This window comes from Chionomys nivalis, chromosome 5 (genome assembly GCF_950005125.1).
Source record: "Chionomys nivalis chromosome 5, mChiNiv1.1, whole genome shotgun sequence".
Taxonomy (NCBI): Eukaryota; Metazoa; Chordata; class Mammalia; order Rodentia; family Cricetidae; genus Chionomys; species Chionomys nivalis.
In genome coordinates, this window is record NC_080090.1 from 66,430,025 (window position 1) to 66,455,021 (window position 24,997).

The 24,997-nt window shown below is 44.1% G+C and overlaps 1 protein-coding gene across 10 annotated transcripts in view; it reads left to right on the forward strand.

Moving 5' to 3' along the window:
• Positions 1-24,997, forward strand: part of Cacna1e (calcium voltage-gated channel subunit alpha1 E) — a 476,043-nt gene that overhangs the window by 373,611 nt on the left and 77,435 nt on the right. For 9 of the 10 annotated variants that reach the window (XM_057770437.1, XM_057770436.1, XM_057770443.1 and 6 more), the window contains exons 10-20: positions 6,871-6,986; positions 11,250-11,303; positions 11,953-12,042; positions 13,322-13,531; positions 14,583-14,695; positions 16,718-16,830; positions 17,142-17,273; positions 17,698-17,770; positions 18,793-18,910; positions 20,908-20,975; positions 22,334-22,431. In XM_057770437.1, the coding sequence (XP_057626420.1) occupies positions 6,871-6,986; positions 11,250-11,303; positions 11,953-12,042; positions 13,322-13,531; positions 14,583-14,695; positions 16,718-16,830; positions 17,142-17,273; positions 17,698-17,770; positions 18,793-18,910; positions 20,908-20,975; positions 22,334-22,431 (1,185 nt within the window). The remainder of the gene's footprint in view (positions 1-6,870; positions 6,987-11,249; positions 11,304-11,952; positions 12,043-13,321; positions 13,532-14,582; positions 14,696-16,717; positions 16,831-17,141; positions 17,274-17,697; positions 17,771-18,792; positions 18,911-20,907; positions 20,976-22,333; positions 22,432-24,997) is intronic. The other variant, XM_057770442.1, reaches the window with a different exon arrangement.

Sequence of the window (24,997 nt, forward strand, 5' to 3'; positions counted from 1 at the left end):
TTCCATTCGTACTTACTGTACATTTTTTCTGCTTTATTTCCCCTTGAGCACTTGTCAGTGTACTCCATGCTATATGCTCTCCTAGCCTCCTTTTCTGTCTTTGCCTTGCATGGTGATACAAATGGTATGGGGACAAATATATTTATTTCATTTATCCTTGATGTTGACTAACATCATATTTAAGTTACTTCTGCTTCACTGTGACAAAAATACTTGACAGAAACCAATTAAGGGGGTTGGGGGCTATTCTGGCTCATGTTTTCAGATGGTCCAGTCCATCATGGTGGAGAAAATATAGCAGAGAGTCTCAATTTATAATCTTCTTTCAGGCCGGAAGGCAGAGAAAGGCTGATGATGGGATTTTATTTTCTCCTTTTAATCTATCTGTACCCCAAGCCCATGGAAGAGTGCCACCCACTTTCAAGGTGGATCTTTGTCCCTCCATTAATTCTCTATAGAGACACTCTCACAGACATACTTGGCGGTGTGCAGAGCCATCTTCTAGGCTATTCTAAATCTGGTCACATTGACAATGATGATCAACCATCACAACCATATTCTAAAACAATGCCTAGCATGTGGCAGACACTTGTAAATTGTGTTTTGGAGATAGGATGGATAGACACAGAGGAAAGCCTTGGTTATTACTGAAATATTTTCAGGAATGTCCTTAATACTTACACAGAGTATGTTAGATGCCAGACTTTGGGCCCCTCACCTGTTTTTCAGTCCTCACAATAACCATTTAAGAAGGGTGTGATATTTATTCTGAGTTTACAAACTGAGAACCAGGTCTAAGGGCTTTAATCAAAGTAGAGCTGGGATCCAAGCCCACGTCTGTCCAATGTCAGTCTTTTGTAGTTATATTTCAACACTACAGATTATATCAGATTTTAGATTGAAAAGCAAAGAAGGAAACATAGTTCCACTCATTTATTATCCCCTTTATGTGAATGGCCAGACCTGTGTTATTCTTTAAGTTCCTGTAGGTCAGCCTCCATTTGTTGCAGACCTTGGGCTGACAAGTCAGTGCCATTCTCTCTGCTTAGTTTACCTGAAGAGGAAAATTAGGCTAGGCTACATTTTTTTCATGTCTTGATTGCTTGATATCCTGATCTGAGAGACCTATGGTCATTCATTCATTGTCGTGGATATAGAGCAGAGGAGGAGAGACTGAGTACATCATGTCATGTGATGCCAATCACTTGCCCTAACCAATTTGGAGAATTTCTGCTCCTAGGAGGAGCCTCCCAAAGTGCCTGGTTTTGAGTATGGATGACACAATATGTCTGAACATTTGCACCTGCACACTAACCCTGCTTATGAGAGTCAACACTAGATGGGATTTTGAAGGCCAGATTCTGTTTTAGCCATCTTTTATTGACAAGCTAAGTCTCCTTAAATCCTTCTTGGAATGAGTCAAGGGCTAAGACATAAATAACTATAATGTACTGAACTGTGTGACCTTCAGGAAAGTGTTTGCCTTCTCTGGGGCTATGTTTGCTTCTCTGGAAAGTGGGAGAAAGGTTCCCCGGCTTTATAGACTGGAAACATAATGGTGAAAAGTCTTAACCCATCTGCTTTCCAACACAGCTGCGGTTAAAGCAAGGCCCACTCTCAGTAGGCAGCCTGACTCCCCTGACTGCTGTCTTTGTTTCAGAATATTAAGGCTGAAGATGTTTTGCTTGGTGTCTAACCTAAATCCCTCCTTCCTAAGACAAGGATCATAGAAGAATATTGGCAAGGTTCCCTTTGTGGGTAACCAAACCTGCTGAAATCATTAACGGGAATGTGATTACGTGGCATTTGTGTGCTGTGCAAAGTCTATCTGCATATGTTTCAGGGTGCTGGTGTGAGCTTCTCTGTCTGTGCCAATGTATGTGTGATGAGGCATGCAAGTGTGTACAGAAGTGTGGGTAAACAGATCTTTGAGTCACACAGGCCAGTCCATCCTGGCAGGCTTTGTCTTCCTTTCGGGTTGCCATGACAGCAGCAAGAGCCTCTGCCTGCGTCAGTAAACAAAGCTCCCTGTATGCACTGAATCAGGAGCAGCGCTCTGGAGCTAGGGGATAAGCCAAGAGCCAGCATCTTCCCCCAGAGAGTTTTACAGCAGGCTTTCCAGAACATTTTGTCAGTAGACGAGTGGAGCGACCACCTTCCAGGTATTCTGAGATGCCGAGGTGGCATAGCATGGATTAAAGCAAGTTAATGGCCCCCACTTCAAGTCCCTAAGACTCAGCAAACATTATGATAAATCCTAGATTTGTGGTTGGCCAAAGCCCATTCTATCATCTCCTGATGGACTAGCACTAGTCACTTTATTAAAACAGAAATCAGCTACAATGTGAATTACCTATGACAATATCTCCTTATAACTCGACAAATTCACAAAGTAGAAATCAACCTTCATATTCATATAAGAATGATTTGCAAATGAATTCTGTTTTCTTTTTACCCCTTCAGGCATGTGTGATGCATGTTAGGGGCATCCTTCCTTGTCTGAGATTATCCATGCAACACTTCTACTTTATCTTATTGTGAAAATCTAGAATTGACTGTATATTAGAGTTGGTTTTTAACAATATATGGCTCACATGGAAAGTACTAGAAAACAAACATAAATCCAATAACAAGGATGGAGGAGTTCTGTACCACATGATGCAAAATCAGGCTTCTTCAGTCCCATAAGTGAAATTTGAGAATATTAACTTAGCATGCACATACAGAGAGCTTGGAGGGTCAGCCAAATCCAAGTTCACCTTCTTCCAGGCTGTTTGTGTCCTAAGGGAACCTGCATATGATCCTTCCCGGGGACTGAGTGGGAAAAGGGTCTGTCCAACATTATGAATCACAACGGTAGGAAAAGGACAATTTCTACAGGGAAGCCCAATTCAGGTTTTTGTGACTATACTGTCTTTTTACAGATCACTGTTCCTAGAGCACACTTGTTACAGCTTCTGCTTGGAAACACTGTGTGTGTGTGTGTGTGTGTGTGTGTGTGTGTGTGTGTGTAGAGGACAAAGGAATGTTATCATTCCTCAGGAGCCATTTGACTTCTACCATTTGTTTTTTTGAGACAGTCTTTCATTGGCCAAGGCCTCAACAGTTAGCCTAGATCAGTAGTTCTCAACCTTCCTAATGCTGTTACTTTTTAAGCCAGTTCCTCATGTTGGGGTGGCCCCCAATCATAAAATTACTTTGGTTGCTTAAGTCATAACTGTAATTTTGCTATTGTTATGAATCATGATGCAAATATCTGATATGCAACCACTATGAAAGGGTTGCTCAACTCCCAAAGGGGTCATGACCCCCCCAATTGAGAACCACTGGGCTAGACCCCCAAGGATCTTCCTTTTGACTGGGATTACAAGTACGAGCCATTACATCTGGCTCTCTTTGTGGTGGGCTCTGAAGTTTGGATTCAGGTCCTCATGCTTGCAGGTAAACACTATTCCTGGCCCCTTGTGGTTCCTTCTAATGTCAGTTCTGACTGATGAGGAAACTGAGAAGTCCCCTCCCTGTCCACTAGTAGCAGATGCTCCCAGAATCCTTTGCTCTGAGAACAGACCTGGTGGTGCTTCTGCTGCATCCCATGCTGATGTATTTTATTCTGGTGTGGAATTCTAGAGCCTAAACAGAGCACATTGGAGCTCTGTTACACCATGGGTACAGAAACACTGGATGGAACTGATTATCTATGGTCATCTCCTAAACCCAGGCGTGTGTCAGGAGACTTCCAAAGAACTGGCCACCCTTCTGCTACTATAAACCAGAACTCTCCTTTGATTAAAGAAGGTGTATCGGGAATTTAAGGTCAGCCTTGGATATATTAGTGAGTTTGAAGCCAGCCTGGGCTATATAGTAAGTGAGTTCAACATGGAATAGAAAGAAGGTGGGATTTAGAGTTATGGTTTCTTTCTGTGGTTCTCTGGCCTTGGACTCTTGCTATTTCAGAGAGCTACTTGACACCCTTTAGATTCAATTTTCTGAGTCAGATAATAGAAACACTTGTACTGCTTGCCCCACATACTCAAGGATTTTCCTGTCCCTTTGGTCAGACCCTACTGAGATTCTTCTTTGTCATGATCTTATTCAAAATACTCCCTCAGGGTAAATTTTTCCTAGCCCACTGCCTAGGGCTAGTTGGAAATTTAAGACATAAGTATATATGAAAATATAAAATGGAAAGAGAAAGCCAATTGTAAGGGTATAGCCAAACTGTGGATTGGCTATATCCAGCTAAGTGGTGGACCATGGAAGGACTTGAGCTCTTTGAGCAGCCAGGCGTGGGTGCTTATATCAGCTCCATGTCTTAGAATAGATCAAATGACTTAACTTTTACATTGGAAATGAAAATTCCTATTTTATTGCCTTTTCAGAATAACTGTAAAGATTGAATGAACAACATGTATGAAGGGGCTTGATGAAGTAAAGGATAAATGTTATTTATCATGGTTCTTACTTGGGGTTTAGAAGTTTAAGATAACAATTATCCTTTAAAAAGATGAGTAATAGCACAAAATATATGAAATGAAGGAAGACACATAGTTAGTTGAGAAGCAAAGTAGATACCATTTCAATGGTCCAGGCAGAGAAGATGGGGTCCAGGGTTAAAGCAGTGAGGAAGGAAGGGAAGGTGGGTTCAAGTACTATTTTGATAGTATAACCAACAGAACAATGATACTAATAAGACAGGAGGGATGAATCAAAGAACCACAGGTAAGAATGTTGGTGAGTAGTGATGCCAGGTCACTATTACTTCTTAACTGTTGAAATCCAGAAAAGATAACAGGAAGCATCCCCGGGCTTGAGTTCCACTACCCAGACCCTCACTACCTTGGGTCACTTTTTACTTTTACTTCTCCCTTCATAGTACCTTTAGTGACTCACTGCATCTTCAACCACGCATATGCCTTGTCCCCATATCTTCAACTTGACGGCAATCATTGCTATTGGGTCTTATACAGAAAGTCCAAGCAAAGTGTGAGCAGGCATCTGTCTGTATCCTGTTACACCAGCATCCCATCCCCTCTGCTGCAACTGTTATTTCCCTCAGTCCCTTACTCCTTTCTTCTTCCACCGACTTTAGGGATCAGCAGGCAGGACTCAAACAGGGGCTGTTCTCCCTTTCTGTCTGGATATGGTTAGCTTCCAACTGTGCTCCTATGCCACTACAGTAGCAAGGGGTGGTTGGCCTGGGAGCATGATAGTTAGGAGGCATTGGTAGAGGTAGTTTCTGGAGAAGCCCAATAGTAGGTGACTGGTTCTTTCACAACTGATAACCCATTGGATAAGCTCATCTTTTTTCTCTACCAAGGAACTCCGAGTACCATCCATGTACTGCTCTTTCCTTCCTTTTCTTCTGTCTCTTTCTTATCTTCCCCATCCTGTTCATGGAGCTTAAGACTTTGTGTCTGTGTGTGTGTGCATGCACATGGAAATCAGAGATAAATCTTGGGCATTAGTATTCAGGAGTCATCTACTTTATTGCTTGAAACCGGACATGATGGTGAACTAGGCTAGTTAGCCAGTGAGGTCTAAGGATCTTCCTGAAGACAGCTAGATTTCTCCATTCCCCCCGTGCTGAGGTTACAAATGCATGTCATCAGGCCTGGATTTTTGACATGGGTCATAGGGGTCAAGCTATAGGGCTTCATGCTTGTGCATCAAGAACTTTACCAACTAAGTTCTCTCCCAAGCTCTAAGATTTAGCCTTTGTAAAACATGCCATAGAGTGGCTTTGTTCCTCTCCCTGTCACCGGCTCTTCCTTACTCCTGACCTCTTCAGCTTTCCTCATTCTTATCGCCCTCTGCCTTACTCACCTTCCCACTGTCTCTTTCCAGGAACCAGGTTCTATCTCACTGTTTCTTCCTTTCTTATTTATTAAATAAGTTGTCCACTAAATAAAATGGACACCAGCCATCAGCAGCCCTTTAGTCTTTCATGTTATAAGTGTTATTGGCCTTCAGTGTCATCCCCTGTTAACACCACAATATACTGGACACCACGGCAACATGGTTTGACTTTGCATCCTTGCAAGTAATCTTAATACTTAAGCCTTAATTGCTGTAGATGGAGGCTTCTCATTTGTTCCCAGCCACCCAGAACTGAAGCAACCACACAGAAACTGTATTATTTGCAATACTGTTTGGCCAATAGTGTAAGCATATTTTTAGCTAGCTGCTATATCCTAAACTAACCCATCTCCATTAATCCATGTATTGCCACATGGCTGTGGCTTACTGGGTAAAGTTCCATCCCCGGCATCTGCCTCCAGAGGGCCTATATGGCTTCTTACTCTACCTACTCTCTCCTCCTCTATCTGCTTGGAACTTCCGCCTTGGCCTATTCTGCTAAGCCACTGGCCAAAACAGCTTCATTTATTAACCAATAAAAGCAAAACATCGAAGGACTTCCCACACCAAATTGTCTCCTCTACAGATGGGAATGTTAACAGTATTGTATTAGCACCTTGTGCGGATTAGATGAGCTGGTGGGCCTGGGCTGGCATACACTCATTGGCAAATATACTTTAGTCACTTACCAAAAGCATGAAGGAGAGAAGTGCCTTTGAGAGGGTCAAGGATGCCATTGTGGCTGAAGACACAAACCATTCTGAAGCAGATTGCCAAATAGTTAAAGAAACTCTTTTCAGCACAGAGCAGGCAGGGTAAAGGATGGGGAGGCCTCTGCCTGAGGTGGAATGCAGCTCCCTTCTGTAGAACACTAGAGGGAGATCATCTTGCAGCTTGGGTAAAGGGAAAGTAGAAATAGGGTAACTAGAAGCTATCAAATACTCACTCTTGCTTCCCTCTTTCTCTTCATCATGGCATTGTGCAAACTCAGGGGACTGTTCTTGTTGTCCACAGGGAATTTGCCAAAGAAAGAGAGAGGGTGGAGAACCGGAGAGCGTTCATGAAGCTGCGGCGCCAGCAACAGATTGAGAGAGAGCTGAATGGCTACCGTGCCTGGATAGACAAAGCAGGTAAGGCCTGCATAAGGGGAGAGAAAGTTGAATGGCTACCATGCCTGGAGAGACAGAGCAGCTAAGACCTGGCATTAGGGCACTGGTGGGTAACTGCCCATGCATAGCTGACTAGCCCTGCCCAGTACATCTAAGACTCCCATGCAGTGGGCCACCTATACCAGAGCAGAGAGAATTGCTGAGAGCCCTGTGAGGGCTTAGGCTCTCCTTCTGTTTGGAGATCTTCTAGGGTCTGACCCTCTCTCTCTTTTCAACTAAATACTTTCCACAAAAAAGTGTTATCAAGCTGCACTCAGTAAAGGAGAACAAGTTGGTCTGGTGATATTTGATGCTTTGCCCCAACTTAGGACTGGTAATCTGTGGATTCAACAAATAAAGATTGAGGGCCTACTTAGTGCCAGAACTCAGTACAGAGTTGAGCCAGATAGCCTACCATGCCTCCAAAGCTCATGTCTCCTGGAACTCATTCTTCTGCAATTGGGAAGGAAGCGATAAACAAAATAACTACCAACTCACAAGAAGGTGATGAGTGCAGTAGGGGAAGCAGATCAGGCAGAGCTGTGTTGGGGGTTTGTGCTCCAGTTTCCCACAAAAGGGTTCAGCATGAACTTGTCTGTGTAGAGACTTGGAGGAGATGAGCAGTTGGCCTTGGGAAGAGCTGGGGGAGGAGACTCATAGCTCCAAGTGCTCCTTAAGGGATTGGCCACTGCTGCTCTGCTACAGAGGGGAAGAGAACAGGGCAGGAGTGGCAAGAGACAGTGTGAAGGCAGTCACAGCAGTTCCGTGTGTAACCTGCTGGGCCACAGGACATTTCCCAGTGAGCAGAGGTGCCATGACTTGGAATCTTAAAGGAACGTTATGTTTGCAACACTGGAGTTAGACCACAGAGGACAGGGCCAGAGGCATGGAAGAGATGAGGGTGCGGACCCCTGCACCTGTTCAGGCAGGAGATAGGAGTAAGGGCAGCCGCCTGGTACCTGAGCCATCTTCACTGCTCACTCATGGAAATCATTTGGGCCCAGCTATAGGAATGGGTCTAGACCTACCATGATGGCATTAGTGCAGAGTCACCAGAGTTGAGGTGGCTCAGGTGCTTATGAGAGACATCAATCACCTAGTATCTAACAATAAAAAGGAAGTGTTTGCTTTTGTTATTATTTTAAAGACTGGATTGCATCAATGTTATATATCTTCATTTTCCTCCAGAGCAAAGAGTGACTTTTATTTAATAATTAAAGAAAAACTTGCACACGACAGTCAGCATCTTTTCTGTTCCTAATAGAAAGCCAACAATAAGTGTGAAGTCACAATAGGACAATAAGAACCATAATTTGATGCTAATTCTAGGAGCCCCATTCTTCCATAGGAACTTGCAATGATGCTGTTACACTTAGTGTGACCACCAACATCCCAAAGCCCTCTTTAATCTCAGGAGTCATTTTTTTATTGTCTATGAGGGCTGAGAAGGGATCTATAGGTTTAACACCCAGACCACATACTCCCTGATTTGGACATCCACATTTCCTGTCATCCCTGGAGGCAGGAGCTATGCTGTCAATTGTGTGACCATTGCATCCCCTTCTCCTCCAAGCCTATTGAGTAGGGGTGAGGGAAACATAAATCTCTCCTCCCTCTTCCCAGAATGGTAAGTAAGTAAGTCTGCCTGACTATGGCAAGGCAAGCTGAACTGCCTCCAGGCCAGACAGCCAGCTTGAAGCTTCCAACTGTCCTTGGCATCCTCAGCGGTGGAGCCATCTGACAAACTGCTGAGTGAGCTGGCAGCAAACCCAGGAATGACTTTTCCCAGACCCGATCATGACCCCACCCAGGGTCGGGTGCCATGGAACGCTGCTCTTTTGCAGTGCGCTTTTCTAATCCTTGAAAAATTCCGATGTTCCCTTTCTTCCAGTAGCCAGTTCTCTTCCCCCATCTAAGAAAAAAAAAGACGCACTGAAAAGTCAAATTGTGCTTCCTGGCCCTTCCCTTTGCAAGTGGAGCGAGAGTGAATCAGAGACATATGGGTTACATTTCCCTGGAAAGACTCAAGTTAGAAAGCGGACTTGGCAAAAGGCATTGGTGGGGGCAGGGTGGTTTGAGCACATCCAGAGCCCTTGAAGTGTTTCTCAGAAGTCCTCAGCAGCCCTCCATGTCTTCCATCTGCCCAGGGAGCTCTCAGATCTGACCATTTCAAAGCCAGGCACTGTGCATAGCAAAAGTGACTTCCGGGGAAGGTAATTAAGTTTGCTATGAGATAGTTTATCAAGGTCTTGATTTTATAGTGGTACCCTACAAATGTGCTCTGAAGTGTCTCAAAAACGATGTATATCTGTATGAAGGAGCACCCCATCTGTGACACTTTATCTGCTAATGTGGAATTTCACCAGAGGCTGTACTTGAAGACCTCAGATAAACATTCAGGATGTGCTGTAATGGCTATCCTGCATGGTAGTGCCCAGACCTCAAAATGTTCCCTGGGAAACTTATTCTATACGCTCTCAATTTTATATGCAGGTTAGAATTACACTAATAGCTTTACCCTTTTCTACCTGCCTACAAGTGCTTGTCTACTTGCTATAAGTGCTTCAATTAAAGCATTGCTTAGTAAGGTCTGCTGCAAGCTTTTGTCCAACAGCTTGGTTCTTTGGAAATGGTTGTCAAAGTGTCTATGGGCTATAGTAGGGTTGAGCTCAGAACTTAACCCTATCACCTTTAGAGGGACACCTTGGAATTTATCAGACACAGGACAGAGAGGCTGTTTTATTTGTACCTTTGAAGAGGTTTCTAGTGAGGTTTACTCATAAGTCTTAGTAGAAATAATATTTATCAGTTGGTGACAGCTCGCTGAAGTACAGGGCTGCTTCTGAAGAGAGGGAGCCTGGGAGAAGCGGTTCCAGGAACCATGTGGTATCTTTTCACATACCCACAAAGGAATGTATGTTCTGGTACCAATGGGTCCTTAATTCGCTGGCGCCCGCTGTGCATTCGAGAATTGGTTCTGACACTAAACATCACCTGAAAGTAGCACATACCCTACAGGTTAAAGCCTTAGTCCTATTAGGCTATCCAACTTTAGAAACCAGAAAGTGGGATCCCAGATGGGCCCCGATTCTGCCTGTCCAAATATACATTTGGAAATTCTTACAATCCCTTCCTCTTATCAATTCAGTGATTTTTTTTGTTGTTGTTTTTTAAAGAATAACTTTCGGACATCAAGAAAAAGCTCCTTACTGCTTCCTATAAAGGATGCAATGTATAAACGGTATAGGCTATGGATGCACAGGATAATGTATAGGATGAGGCTCAGTGGCCTGCAAGCTCACAGAAGTGTTCAATGACCCAGAAACTCTCCATTGTTTAGGAAGTTTGTAGAGATTTCCTTACATGGGCGTGTGGGGTTAAATTGTTGGTCATTGGTAATAGCACTGTGACTCCAGGCTCTCTTCTCTTCCTCAAAGGTAGAAATTGAATTTTACCTATCTGATCATGTCATTGAGGTTTTTGGTTTTTTTTTTTTTTTTTTTTTTTTTGGCTACCAGCTCCTATCCCTAAATTATCCAGGTTATCCAGGGCCCTTTCTGCTCTGACTCATCTCATTAGCATACAAAAGACAGCTCTGTGCCAGGAACCGGAGATAAAAATGTGTGTGTGTACCTATAATTTTTTATTATACCACAGGGGCCGATTCAGAGTGCCCCATACTTCCTTAGCTCAAGCACTGCCCTACCAAGAGGGCAGAGTTGGTGGGGCCACAAAGAAGGCACACCATAAACCCTGCCTTTGCTCCGGGGACCCTTGGGCTCTTCCTTAGAGTAGTGAACATGTAAAAGTCAAAACATGGCCTCACTTCCTAAATGGGGAGACAGATGGTGTGGCCTGGAAGAGAGAAAGAAGGAAGTACTTTCTGAGGGGTTAGCAAAGAAAGAAACCAGGGTAGAAAAAAACAGAAATAGAACGTTTTCCCTCACAAACTTAGGGGGTTTTAACAAAACCTCTCCTTCCTCCCCCACTGGGCATCTGTTGCAGTAGTGTGTACTTCGTCAGCGCCCCTCATGAGCCCCTCACCACACAGCCTCCTCCTTGTTCTGAGCAGCCTGTCTTCCTGGTGAGGCCCCATTTCTCTCCATGCTGGTACCCACAATGAGCTCTGAACTGTTTTTATTCTCGCCGTGTTGCCTTAAGTCGGAACTGTCCCTGAGGGGTTTTCATTTTGTACAATAATTTGGCATTTACAGATAATTTACTAAACCATTTGTTTCCATACAGAGGAAGTCATGCTTGCTGAAGAAAATAAAAACGCTGGAACATCAGCCTTGGAAGGTAAGGAGGCACGCTGAGCTGTGCTTCGTTGGCGTTAGCCCTCTTAGGCGGTGGCACTCTCTCTCCATCAAAGAGGAGAAAGAAAGAAGAGGGGGGCCGCACTGGGATTTGAAACACAAGTCTCTCCATAATAAAATCCCTCATGCTTTAAAACGATGAGAATTGAGTCACAGATTTAAATGCCTTTTAAAGTGATGGAAATGAAGCCCAAGTGTTGCATTGTTCCAGGGAATGTGATTGATAGAGTTCAATGAAAAGACCATTATACAACTCATGGTCTATGAAGGGATCTTCTTTTAAAATGTATGGGGATCATCTTGGGTCCAGTTTCAGTACCGGGAAGTGCCATTGCTTATGAAGAGCCAGAACACGTAGATACGGAGTGTCTGTTTACCTACTGCGTTTAGATTTAGATAAACTCCAACCAGGATTCAAAACCTATGAGCATCCGCAGGTGCTGGCAAGCCCAGCATTGCCCGCCATTCTGTAGACTTCAGACTCCTCTCACCCTGGTTCCAGTATTAAAGGCCAACACCTGTGTCACAGGGCCCTTGCACAAGGCCTCTCAGCCCACAGCCCTCAAAGTTTTGTCCAGGATGATCTGGGTGTACTTATGGCCTCTCACTGGCCTTCCCCTTCCCTGGCGTAGTGCTTCGAAGGGCAACCATCAAAAGGAGCCGGACGGAGGCCATGACCCGAGACTCCAGCGATGAGCACTGCGTTGATATCTCTTCTGTGGGTGAGTGATCCAGTTAGATCTTCTTTTACTTCTCTGGAGCTCCCATGAAAATGAAGATCCTGTCTTTTGAGAAGAACCCACAAGGAACAAAAAGAACCCAAAGGATCCCGAATGTAGGGATGTAATTAAGGGAAGGCACAGGAATCTAATCTAGATGCCAATGGTTTGCAAAAAAGACGAAAGGACCAGGGGATGCTGTGTACATGAAACTCGGGGCTTAGGGTTCTTCAAGTGTGACAGGTGGATCTCATTTGCAGATGTATCCTTTCTCTCCTGGGTGTGACAGTGAGAACCCACGTTGGGATACAGGTTGAGTATCCCTAATCTAAAAACCCCAAATCTGAGCTGCGCTAGAATTAGACAATGTTTTTTAACGATGCTGTGGCATCACAAGTGGAAAATTCCACACTGTGAAACTGGTTTCTCTCACAAAATTATTTAAAATATTGTATAAAGCTACCTTCAGCCTATGCATCTAAGAGATATCTGAAGCATAAATGGGTTTTATCTGTAGACATGAATCCCTCCTCCAAGATACTTTATCATATACAGCCAAGAGTGCCATCATGAAAATAATCTGAAATCTGAACTGTGTCTCGTCCATCTATTTTGGATAAGGGATACTCAACCCATATTTTTCAAGGATCCTCAGGACCTATTTCTTCTAGTGACCCACACGGGAGAACTTGAAGCCATTTGCTTAACAGAGTAGCACCATTCTACTTCCATCTTGTGAAACTTAAACTAATTCCTTTTAACAATCCACTGATATGACTACAGTTCAATCCTAGGTTCTCTTACAGATTCTGGCTCTTGACAGGTTTCTTCCTCCCCAGAAAAAGGGCAGGATCTTTCACTCCTTCCTAAAAAGCAGAAGAGACTTACAAAGCCCATGCTGCTTTATGTTGCCCGTGGCAGAAATATGACAAAGCAGCAGGAGGATCCGGTGTCTGAAGCATATTGAAAGGGAAAGGGAAGAGAGAAGCCCAGTCTCTTACAGATACATTCCCGATCCTGTTAGGACTCGAGATGCTGGGTGTCTGCCTGGTGTCCTGCTTGGGAATCTTTCAGTTTCCTAGGACTTGAGAGTGCCTGGAGAGGAAAAGCAGGGTCCCTCCCTGTGGAGATTACTTAGCCCATAACATAGGGGTTGCCCAGGTCTGCAATGTGCCGGTCACCTTGTCCTGGTACTCAAGCTGTCCAACTTTCCCTGTGGATGCCATAGAAGGTAGGCCTGGGATATTTTGTAGTCTCATTCTTCTTCATTTCCCTTCCTTAGGCACACCTCTTGCCAGAGCCAGTATCAAGAGCACAAAGGTAGATGGGGCCTCCTATTTCCGGCACAAGGAACGGCTTCTGCGTATCTCTATCCGGCACATGGTCAAATCCCAGGTGTTTTACTGGATTGTCTTGAGTGTTGTGGCTCTCAATACTGCCTGTGTGGCCATTGTTCATCACAACCAACCCCAGTGGCTCACTCACCTCCTCTGTAAGTGAATAGCAGTTGCTATACCCTCAAGTGGGTGGTTTGGTTTTATGTAAAAATGACTGAAAGGACCTAAGGCATGCTGACTGTATACACTGAAGGAAGCCAAAGCTGCAGCAAGGCGGCAATGGATTATCAAACAACTGCTCTTGGCCTTTATTATCTGCAGGGGTAAATACTGCTGATGAGTTAACACATGAGTGTTGTATAAACGGAGCTTTGTTTATTTTCTCCTGTACTGTCCAATCCCAAGGTTCTTTTAAAATAGCCACTCAGAAGATTGATATTAATTACAAACTATTTGGCCTATTTACTCAGGCTTATTATTAACTAGCTCTTACAATGGAATTAGCCCATTTCTATTAGTTTATATTTTACCATGAGCCCATGGCTTGTTACCTCACATCTTTCTTCCCAGATGGCTGCTGGCATCTCTCTGACTCCATCCTTCTACTCCCTGTATCTCTCCTTGGGTTTCCCACCTGGTTCTGTTCTGTCTGATTAGTGGCCAAATTGACTTCTTTATTAACCAATGGTAATAAAACATATTCATAGTATACAGAAAGGCATCTCACAGCAGTGTTGTACCTTGGGTCCTAGAAGTTTCTTATGGGGATTCGGTGGTATAAAGAATTTGAATTACTGAGAGCTGGGGAGAAAGTCCTGAGAACAACAGACACATCAAATGGATCAAAAAAAGGAACGTAAATGTGTGGACATGATCGCCTCTGGGTGTCAGTGATGGCCGGGAGACTGTGATGTATAGATGAGGGTACCTAGCCTCTTCAGTCAGGCCACAGTACAGACCTTTCTTCTCTGAGGGCCACCCTCTACTGGAAGGCTAATGGTAACCGTTCTCATATTGCTAAACGGCAACCATTGGTTGGGTAGGGGGCTCATCCCAGGGCACAATGCTCAGAAAATAGGCTTTGCCTGATGCTAACTCCTTACATACTGAGATCTGGGGCTCCTCTACAAGGGGTGTGTGTCAGGCGATGGGCAGAAGAGCTCACGCCATCTCTGGAACAAATGATTCTGTTTTTACTATTTTCAGACTATGCAGAATTTTTGTTTCTGGGACTTTTTCTGTTGGAGATGTCCCTGAAGATGTATGGCATGGGGCCACGCCTTTATTTTCATTCCTCATTCAACTGCTTCGATTTTGGGGTAAGTCCTCAGAAGCCTCCATGTCCTTCTGTTTCATGTTGATAGGCCACGGTTTTAGATAAGCAGCTTGGTCTGTCACTCGGCATGAGCCACTGAAGTCAAAATCGGAAAAGGAGCATGTGTATGAACAGATAAAGGGAGTTCAGAAGTGAATGGATCCTTGCCGGCCAAGGATTTATTTGTTTTTTTTAAAACCCTCTTTGAGTTTTAATGTTTTTATTGATGTGTAACACATATACTAAAGAGTGTACATTTAACTATGTAGCTCAACGAGATTTTACAAAGCTACACATAGCCAGAATTTTGAACCACTTATTATCTTGGGTGAAGTCTGGGAGAGCAGGACAAAGGACTTAATTCTAGAGGTGGCGTTAGAAGAAAGAGGTTATACATTTGTTTATTTTCTACTTCAGTTGAAAATGAACATAAATGTCTAGGTATGCCCTCATGTGAACTCACACACCCTTGTATTAGCATGACTCCTTGCAGAACATTCCGTCTAGCTGCTTGCCTTCTGTATAACATTTAGGTGTGTGTCTTGTTAGTTGTGTTCAAGGTACATTCATGCACATTTATTTCCTGAACTGCTTACAGGAGTCCTGTACAAGGTATGAGGTGTTAGATGTTAGCCTGCCCTCTATGCATAAGGTGATAGACACTGCAATGATCGGTTCACATACCTGATTTACATTGAAACAGAGAAGCAGGACCTTGGGTTTCTGAGCCACCTCTCTTTCTGCCAAACCCATTCCCTTTTCTGCCAAAGCTCCAGTCAAGTGATAATGGTTCTGAGCACTTGCCAATCTAGATTTTCATCAAGAACATACAGTTCTGAGTACAGGCAACTCCCAGGCATGATAGCTGGTGAGAGACTGTTTTAACCTTGCTTTTCTCATAGACACACTCTTCTGCATTGCTTTGAAGATGCATTTTCATTATTTCCCCCAGGACAATGTCTACAACACAGTCAACATTCCATAGTGTATAATCACAAAGTAACTCAAAGCTAGCCATAGTGGCATGCCCCAATACTCAGGATGCTAAAGTCAAAGACTCACAAGTGTGAGGCCAACCTGAGCTATGTAGGAAATTACAAGGTGACCTGGGCTATATAGTGAGCCTCTGTTTCACAAAGCAAAAGTTGGGAAGGTGAGGGATGGCTTAGCAGTTAAGTGTGCTTACTGTCCTAACAAGGACCTCCAGTTAGGTGTGTGCCACGTGTCAGACAACTCACAATCACCTAGAGCTCCAGCTCCAGGGGGAGCCTACGATTCTAGCCTCTGGGTCACCTGCACTCACATGCACAGCTACACATACACATAACTTAAAATAATAAAAATAATTTCAGAAAAGCAGAACTTGAAGCTGTGGTGTTGACAGACCACTAGCCTAGCACATGCAAAGAAGGCCCTAGATTCTACTCCAATTCCCACAAGCAACAACAATCTTGAAATGGTAATTGCAATTATGACTTCCTATAGCAATCAGACCCTATGTCAGCACAGATACTATTACATTGAGGATTTACATTGAAAGGTATTTAACACAACAGCACAGAAGTGTTCTTGGCCGAGTTGCAGTCTAGAATGAGGAGAGAATATGGACCCTTTCTAGTATTTTGATAGGAACACAGCCTTGACTACTTCAAACTGGTTCCTATGATGTGAGTACCTCTCCTTTTCCTGTGTTTATAAGGTGATATGAAGCAGGAGCATCCATTGCTATCAAATTTGTGCAAAAGCGGGGCTATGTATTGTAATTTCATGAAGGTCAAGTCAGTAAACCAATGCCCAGTGAGCCGGTTTAAAGTTAAGAAGGAGAGGGGCAACAGTGGGGTGTGGGTGCCGCAGTATGGTTTTCTTTGGTAGCTTCTCAAGTGTATCATTTGATTAGAGTTAGGACTGTCTGGGGAGAGAGATGCTCAATTTCCCCAGAGCCCAATGAGAGTTGATAACAATGGACTAAGTACCAAGATGCTCCTGTCTTCTCTCTCCTTCTCACTGTAGCTGTTTTATATGTTAGGTCACAGTGGGCAGCATCTTTGAGGTGGTCTGGGCAATATTCAGACCTGGTACATCTTTTGGAATCAGTGTCTTACGAGCTCTCCGACTCCTAAGGATATTTAAAATAACCAAGTAAGTGATAACATCTGGACTCTTCCCACCACCTTTGAGAACGGAACTCTTATTCATTTCTCTTCCTTGCTTCCCCCTTCCTGCTCCATCTCGTACATCCTTCAGCTCTCCCTTCTCTAAAGACCAAACTAGAAAACTGTCAGTGACAAGATATGGAATGACACATTTCCTAGGGGAGGATCACGCTGCTACCACTTCATCTTCCTGATACTTGAAGGCAGTTTATCTCAGACTTGTAGGCTGATGGCAAGCTAGCCTTGGGGATGACTTGGTACTGTGTCAACAGCTGTAACCTTGTCTGGATTCCCCAGGTATTGGGCATCCCTCAGGAATCTGGTTGTCTCCTTGATGAGCTCCATGAAGTCTATCATCAGCTTGCTCTTCCTCCTCTTCCTCTTCATCGTTGTCTTCGCTCTCCTAGGAATGCAGCTCTTTGGAGGCAGGTAAGGGCCAGGGGGGCTTTCCATCCAAAGGAAGCTCTGAGTAGTCTTAGGCCTGCAAGTACCAAGGTGATTGATTTGGTGTGTCAGCGTCTTGTTTGTTTTTGGTCTGAATAGTCTGTGGATGCACCTGAGAAGCAAATGTCTCTGCTGTTATTACATATAGGACCTAACCTTTGGAAACTCTCTATGAAATGATCAGGATGGAGCCTCATAACTGCCAACCAGCCCAAACTCTGTCTTACAACTTGTACCTTTGAAACCTCATCATTTTTTTTCAGAAATGGGGTTACCATCTTCATAGAGCACATGGGATGGAAAGCCGTGGGTGGGAGAGATGAGGAGAAAAGAAGTGATGAAAACTTTAATCTTGGAACTGGGAAACTTGGTAAATGATGTCTTTATTCTCCCTGGATTTCCTTTTCAGGTTTAACTTTAATGATGGGACTCCTTCAGCTAATTTTGACACCTTCCCTGCAGCTATCATGACAGTGTTCCAGGTATGAGGGAAACTGACAGCTCAGAAGAACAATGTGGGGACCCATAGGCCACACAGTATAGAAGGCAGTGTCTTGAGTGTTAGGGCTCCTGTTTTGAGAAGAGAGCAGTATTCCTCCTGTTTGAGAAATCGTTACAATAATCCCTTAAGCTCCTATGCCTCTGTTCCCACCAGCAAATGTGTTCTATGATAATCACTAGTTCTTCTTCCCACACCTGTGAATCTGCAAGACCTCAGACTTGAGACATTCAGGCATCACACCGGTGATTAGTATAAAATCTGGACTATTTCCTGACCTGTATTCAGCTTATTGAAGTAACAGGATATCTTTCCCCTGCCATCTCAAAACAGTAGGGACAATTAAGAGAAAAAAAAATTAAGTCATAAGGAAAACTCAACATCAGTAATATTTTAGACTCTTACAGCTGAAGAAAAATACTGCTTAGGCAGTCTCTGAGGCTGAAGCAGAACCAAGCTTCCCACCTAGAACCACTGAGGCTTTTCCAATAGTGCTGCTGTCTTGGGAACAATGTGTTGTTAGCCATGGGAACAGTCAAGTAGTGATCAGACCACCAGGTCAATGTAATTCCCACAGACTAGTCAACCTGGGCATGGGAAGGACTCTGAAATATGATGAGCAGGAATATTTCTCCTTCTTCTCTTTTTATGCTGAATGTCTGTAATTCTCTTCCTTATAAAAAATATGATTATTTTCCGGGTGGTGGTGGCACACACCTTTAATCCCAGGAGGCAGAGGCAGATGGTTCTCTGTGAATTCGAGGCTAGTGTGGTCTACAAGAGCTAGTTTTAGGACAGGCTCAAAGCTATAGTGAAACCCTGTCTCAAAGCACCCCCCCCCCAAAAAAATAGTATTTATAGAAATGGCTTTTTCTCCTACCTTAGCAGGAAGTCAAGCGAGGGGATAGATAGAAAAGATCCATCCCTTGTATCTTGCCCTTCACACTGCCCCCATCTTTTCTGCCAAGCCAGAGTCTTGACCTGCTTGTTGTTTGCTCCACATAGATCCTGACGGGGGAAGACTGGAATGAGGTGATGTACAACGGCATCCGCTCCCAGGGTGGGGTCAGCTCGGGCATGTGGTCTGCCATCTACTTCATTGTGCTCACCTTGTTTGGAAACTGTATCCTGCGACGGTGTTCTTCTGTAGTGTGATTACCTCCCTGTACCAGCCTTCGAGGAGATGATGGGGTGGTGGTGGTGGGAGACCTGGGGTAGGCAAGGTGAGAGGTCATAGGCAATGCTTGCTCATACTAAAGGAAACAAGATTTCCATCTTCAGGAATTTGTATGCTAATTCTGGGAAGAATACAAGCATTAAAAAGATGTCATTGCCTAAATCTACAATATACAAATAATATCATGTAATGCTGATATGTTGAATGGTTGGAAATACTATGAGTTCTGTAAAATATGTGAGGCCTGAGATCGTTGCATACTAAAACAGAAGGCAGATCATAATACTGGTGAATTAGTTACATATTTATAAACAGCAGAGCTTACCATGTCATACAATGTCAAAATAAATATAAGTACCAAAATGAGCACTAATACCATTAAGTATTAGTAGTTATTATACTGATGTTATGTGTTGGACCATTTTTGCTGTGTAGGTGGTGGTTCATCTATTCCTTATCTCCTAAGACAAAAGAAAATACTAGATTGCATCAAGTCAATATAAACCTATAAAGGAAGACTAACCATGAGATTCTATATCTTCAAATCTTATACCTCATGCTCTATCTATTGCTGAGGGAAAAATAAATACCCCGGCAAAAAGCAACTTAGAGGGGGAGAAGGTTTATTTAGCTCACAGCTCATCATCATGTGGTCCATCATCATGAGGCAGCCAGCGCACTCACCTGAGACTCAGAGCTGCTAGTCAGCGCATGTAGTCAAGTGCAGAGAGGGACAAGTTAAAGCTTATGTCAAGCTACTGCTGCTTTTGCTTCTCTGCTATGATGACCTGAAACCTGGTATTGGGAGCTAAAATAAACCCCACTTTGGTTGGGGTGTTGGATCACAGCAACAGGAACAAGACTGGTGGAAAAATCTAGAGCAGGAAGATTGAGGTTTGAGTCCCCGGGACACTCTTTGCTAGCTAGATGTGTGGTCTTCAGAAAAGTCCCTTGTTCTTTTGGAGATTTTGTTTCCACATTTCAAAGGAAGATAATGATATCTCCTTTACTGATTGTATACATTGAATGAAATGATTATTAAATACATCTTCTAAACCGTGAATATTTGTATAACTTATGAGGTACCTGGGGGAATGAAACTCACCTTGAATTGGATTATAGAGCTCAGTGGGGACATTCTGAGGCAGCTGTATTTTTGCCTATAGCCTCACAAAGAAGAAAGGCTTTTGTCCTGAGGACTTCCAGTGGTCGGAACAGACTATAAACTAGACGCAGGGAATGCATAAAAAGAAGCTACCTGATAGTCACAGGAACAGAAGGCCAGTTTGTCACAACGGCAGCCTCTTGATTTTCCTGTTACTCTAAGTAGCCAGGTCCATCCTTTTATGGTTTATTAAATTAGTTTCATGTTCCACAACATACGGGTCTCAAACACAGAAAATTGGGACCTTAGGAGTTAGCATATGTAATGGAAGTGGACTTCAGAATGAATTGTGTCCATGCTGTGACATTTGTCACACGAATCCTGGAAGTTCTCTGGGAGCCTAAGAAAAAGAATAAGAGAAGTCAGTCAGCACCCTTTATAGAGAGCTGCTGGTCTCCTTTTCTTTGGTTTTGGTCTAAGTGAGATTCCGGCCTTCCAGGAGGGAGAGTCGAGATGAGTACTGACACTCAGCTCCCTGAACATTGCTCAGTGATCCTTTTATTTCCTATTGTCATCAGGATCACAGCTGTCTGAGGGTTTCCCCGTCATATTTGCCCTTCCAGGTGGTTTGATTCAGGCTTTTGTTCTATGGAAAGAGGCGATATGTGGAAAGAGGGAAGACATAATGCCCTGTAGAAGGAAGTTTCTGTCCCGCCTGGTCCCTGCTACTGCTGTTTTAAGCCACTGCTTCCAGGCAGAAAAGTTCTGGAGAGACCCTCTCAGACTTTCTAAAGCTTTTTCCTTTGCTTGCCTGCCCACCCTTAACCCATACCCACAGACACACTGCTGAACGTATTCTTGGCCATCGCTGTGGACAATCTGGCCAATGCCCAGGAATTGACCAAGGTAAGCACTATTTTCAAGAGAGTCATCTTCTGGAATGTCTAACCATCTTTTAGATGGTTGGAGAGTCACACTTCCATGTGGGAAGCCTGGTTTACTTTCACTGAGTTTACTGAGCTTTGGTTCAGCATGGCTCTCTTGTGGCATATAGAAAACATCAGCATATCTCTGTGAGCGCTCACATGGGTCATTCTCAGAATTACAGAATGCAAAACCAAGGAAAATAGTAGAACTCTAGATTTTTAAGCTCTGCCTCTGTTACTACGACCTGTGTCAGTGTGACCTCAACTATGTGACCAAATCCTCAAGGGCTTGGATGTGAGAGTGTTCAGGGGCATCGCAGCTCCTGCACTAAGGCTACCAGGGTAATCTGTCGGCCATGGACATTCTAGGAAAGTTTCTATGAAATCAGATACTGTCAGTCTCAAAGAGGTATCCCTTTCTTTCATAGAATTCTCCACTCCCAGGGAGGAGACAGTATTAATTACAGTGGGGTGATCCACGAAATGGGTAAAAATTCTTGCTGCACAATGCAAATTTGGTTTTAGGAAGGTACACAACATCTTGAGGTTTTCTGAAGTTTTCCCACTGCACCTATGATATGCTGCCTACTCTTCTCACATCTCCTAAAACCCTCATCTCTATAATACGGAAAGGAAATATGAGCTTTAGTATTTTAAAAACCAGTTTCGAAAACTACATCTTTCCATTAGTGGCTGGTTTAGCTTTGATGGACGTACTGATCTCCATTAATACCAGCTTTCGCAGATATAAGATGGAAAAGACGAACCTGCCTACCTGTCCCACAGTATTCCAGCAAAATTCAAGTGGAATACTGCATGTGGAAACCATCACATGTTAGGGAGATATGCATATTATAATACTTCTATCAACTAGCTGGGCTTACTTTTTTGGTGTCATGGCTTCAAGCAAGAATATAGCTGAGGTGATGCTGCAGAGATGCTCAGCAGTTAAGAGTGTTCCAGAGGGCTCAGCTTTAGCTGTAAGCACCGTATGGGGTGGCTCACAACTGCTTGTAACTCCAGTTCCAGGGGAATACAATGCCTTCTTCTCATTTCCATGAGGAATTGCACACATCACATATCACACACACAGAGGGAGAGAGTCTCTGTCTCTCTCTCTTTGTATAACACCTAAAAAATATAGATAAAGAACTTTGATCTTTGCCTAGAAACCCATATGCCATGTAGGGAACCTCCATGACAGGGTTTAACACTTTTTTTTTTTTTTTTTTTTTTGCTTACTTCATCTTGCTTGGGCTTTGGGGCTCCTGGGAAGGGTTGAAGGAAGCTATTCTCTTTATGTCCATCCTAGACAAACTCTCCCTGCTTTGCATCTAGGACGAACAGGAGGAGGAAGAAGCCTTCAACCAGAAACATGCACTGCAGAAGGCCAAGGAGGTTAGCCCGATGTCTGCACCCAACATGCCTTCTATTGAGTGAGTAGGCCATCCACACGCTGACCCTGGGCTTCTGGGGCTAAATCTAAGTCTGCAATGCCTGTAATAATCAGCCACAGGAAGGCACCCCCTGTATTGGTGAAATGTCCATAGTACATAGTACACCGTTATAGGGCAGGTAATCAGAATATTGGGGGGGGGGGGGCACCTCTCAGATAAATCTAAGAGGCACTCTCTGTGTAAATAGAAACCTAAACTTACAGAAGGCAATTGTATGGTGTGCGGAAGGAACTGTCCCCCAGCAAGGTCCAGTGTGGCTTATAGAGACCCAGAGGGACAGAAGATACTGAGAGCAGTGAACTTGGCACCAGCCAGTACAGAGGTCCTAACCTCCAGGTGAAGGATTTAGCATGTATTCAAGTTAAAATCACAGGGATTTCATCCATCCTTAACATGGAAGGATGTAGCATCCTGTGGTTTCTACTTTAAAGCATCACTCTGCTCTGTAGAAAATGGGTTATGAGGACCCAGCATGGAAGCACTGAGATGCAGCTGCTGTTAGCGTAAAGAGGGAGTTGGTGAGTTAGACAAGGAAAGTGGCCACGGAGGAGATGACAGTTCTACTCAGTCTAGATTTTAGAATGTGAGCCAGTGGGATACATTCATGGATTAAATGTTAAATGCAGTAGGGGTAAGAATAAAAAAAAAAAAAAAAAAAGACAGAGAAGAAATAAAAAATTTTCACCAGTTTTATAGTTTGGGGACCTAACCAGCTGCATGGAAGGTGGGAACGTTTGTTGGTACTTCGCAGAGATAACGGAAATCCAGAGTTCATTTTGGCCACATTGAATGTGAGGTGTTTCTAAGGCATCCAAGTGTGTGAATAGGCTATTGGTTACATGTGTCTGGAGCACAGAAGAGAAGCTGGGATTAAAATAAAGATTTGGGGGAAGTCATTTGCATTTAGATGGTATTTAAGCCATCAGTGTGGGTGAGATGACCCAGGAAGAGTGGGGACAGGGGGAGAGTGGAGCTGAGGACAGAGGCTGAGCATGCGCTTCTCTGGCAGAGGAGAAGCTGGGAAAGAGGCAAGGGAGTGTAGCTAGGGGACCAAGTAACAGAGGAGCGTGGTGTCCTAGACGCATACATGGGAGGGAGCAGGAGTACTGCATGCTATTGGAGCACTGTCCAATGGGGACAGAGAAGGGATTACTGGATTTGGCAAAACAGAAGCTAATTTAGTGGCTTTTCTAGTAGCTTGGTAGAAACAGTGTCCAGATGGAAGAGATTTGAGACTGAATGGGAAGCTGATATGGAGGGGAGCTAGGATCACTCTCCCAGGGTCCAGCCAGGATCTGTCCTCCTTGGGAGAACTGGGGGACTCAGTACAGTCCTGCACAGGCCTGGCGTCTGCACAGTAAAGGGAGCCAGTAGAAAAGAACCACAGAATTCCTGACGATAATCAAGGCATGCAGGAGACCTGTGTGAGGGGTCCTGTCATATCCGTGGGAACAGAGGTAACCCACAGAGAAGTAAAATATATCCTGAGCTACTAGTCCCTGTCAACCAGTACTTAAAGCCAGAGAGAGAAGAGTTCTTGGTGGCCAAGTCTTAATGGGAAGGAGGATCTTCTGAGCAGCTTCTACCTCATCCATTGTGACGCTCACCATTCTATGTGGGGCCTCCTTTCTCTACTGTTGGCTTGCATTTGCTTCCCAATGCTGAGAAGGCTTGCCTTCTAAGTCCCTTTTCTGAGAGTCTAAGAAAAACAGAAGTCCTTAAAAATTGATTGGGGAATACCAAACAACTCCTTCCTCTTCAGACTATTCTCTGGTTTTGAGTAATTTCTACCCTGCTCCTCTGAACTCATAAATTTTGGCTAAAATCACACACACACAGGTATCCAGAACTGCAGATGGGTAGGACTTGCTGCCGCCAGGAGTGGGTGGTTCTATTTACTGAAACGAGGAAGCTTGGGGGAGAGGAGGGTTTGGAGGGATGTGATTGGGAATGATGATTGGCCCAGAGTAGAAACTATTTAGAGGAGAGAGGAATGAATGAGATGTGGGTAGGCACAGGGCTGTGGGAATTGAGCAGTGAGCATCAGTGCAGAATGAAGGTGGAGTAGGTGCTGCAGACATCCACAGTAGGGTGACAGCAGGGCCTTGGTTACCATCCATATGCCATAGCGTGTGGACTGCTGCTCGGAGGGATCTCAGGGGATGCGTGCCTTGCTCGGGTGTGCCTCTCAGCAACTGATTTCCGGCAAGCACAGTTGTGGCTGCCATGGATAGCCATGGAAAGAGCATCGGCACAAAGCCAAGTGTCGCAGTGGTAGCCCTAATTGTCACTAACATGCTCTGTGGCCTTAAAGAGAACCCCTTAGGACCTCAGAATTTGCCTCTGTTTGCTCATGTTTGTGATGGGAAGGAGGACTCCTGCTCTTTCTGCTTTACATGGCTATTGTGAGGTATACACGGATCACGTGCACACGAGTTAGAGTTAGTGGCTGCTTCTCCATGTGGTTTTGGAGCATGACAGCAAACTGGAATATTACTACATGAGTAGATAGGTGGAGTCAAGTGTCAAGTATATGCCTGACTAT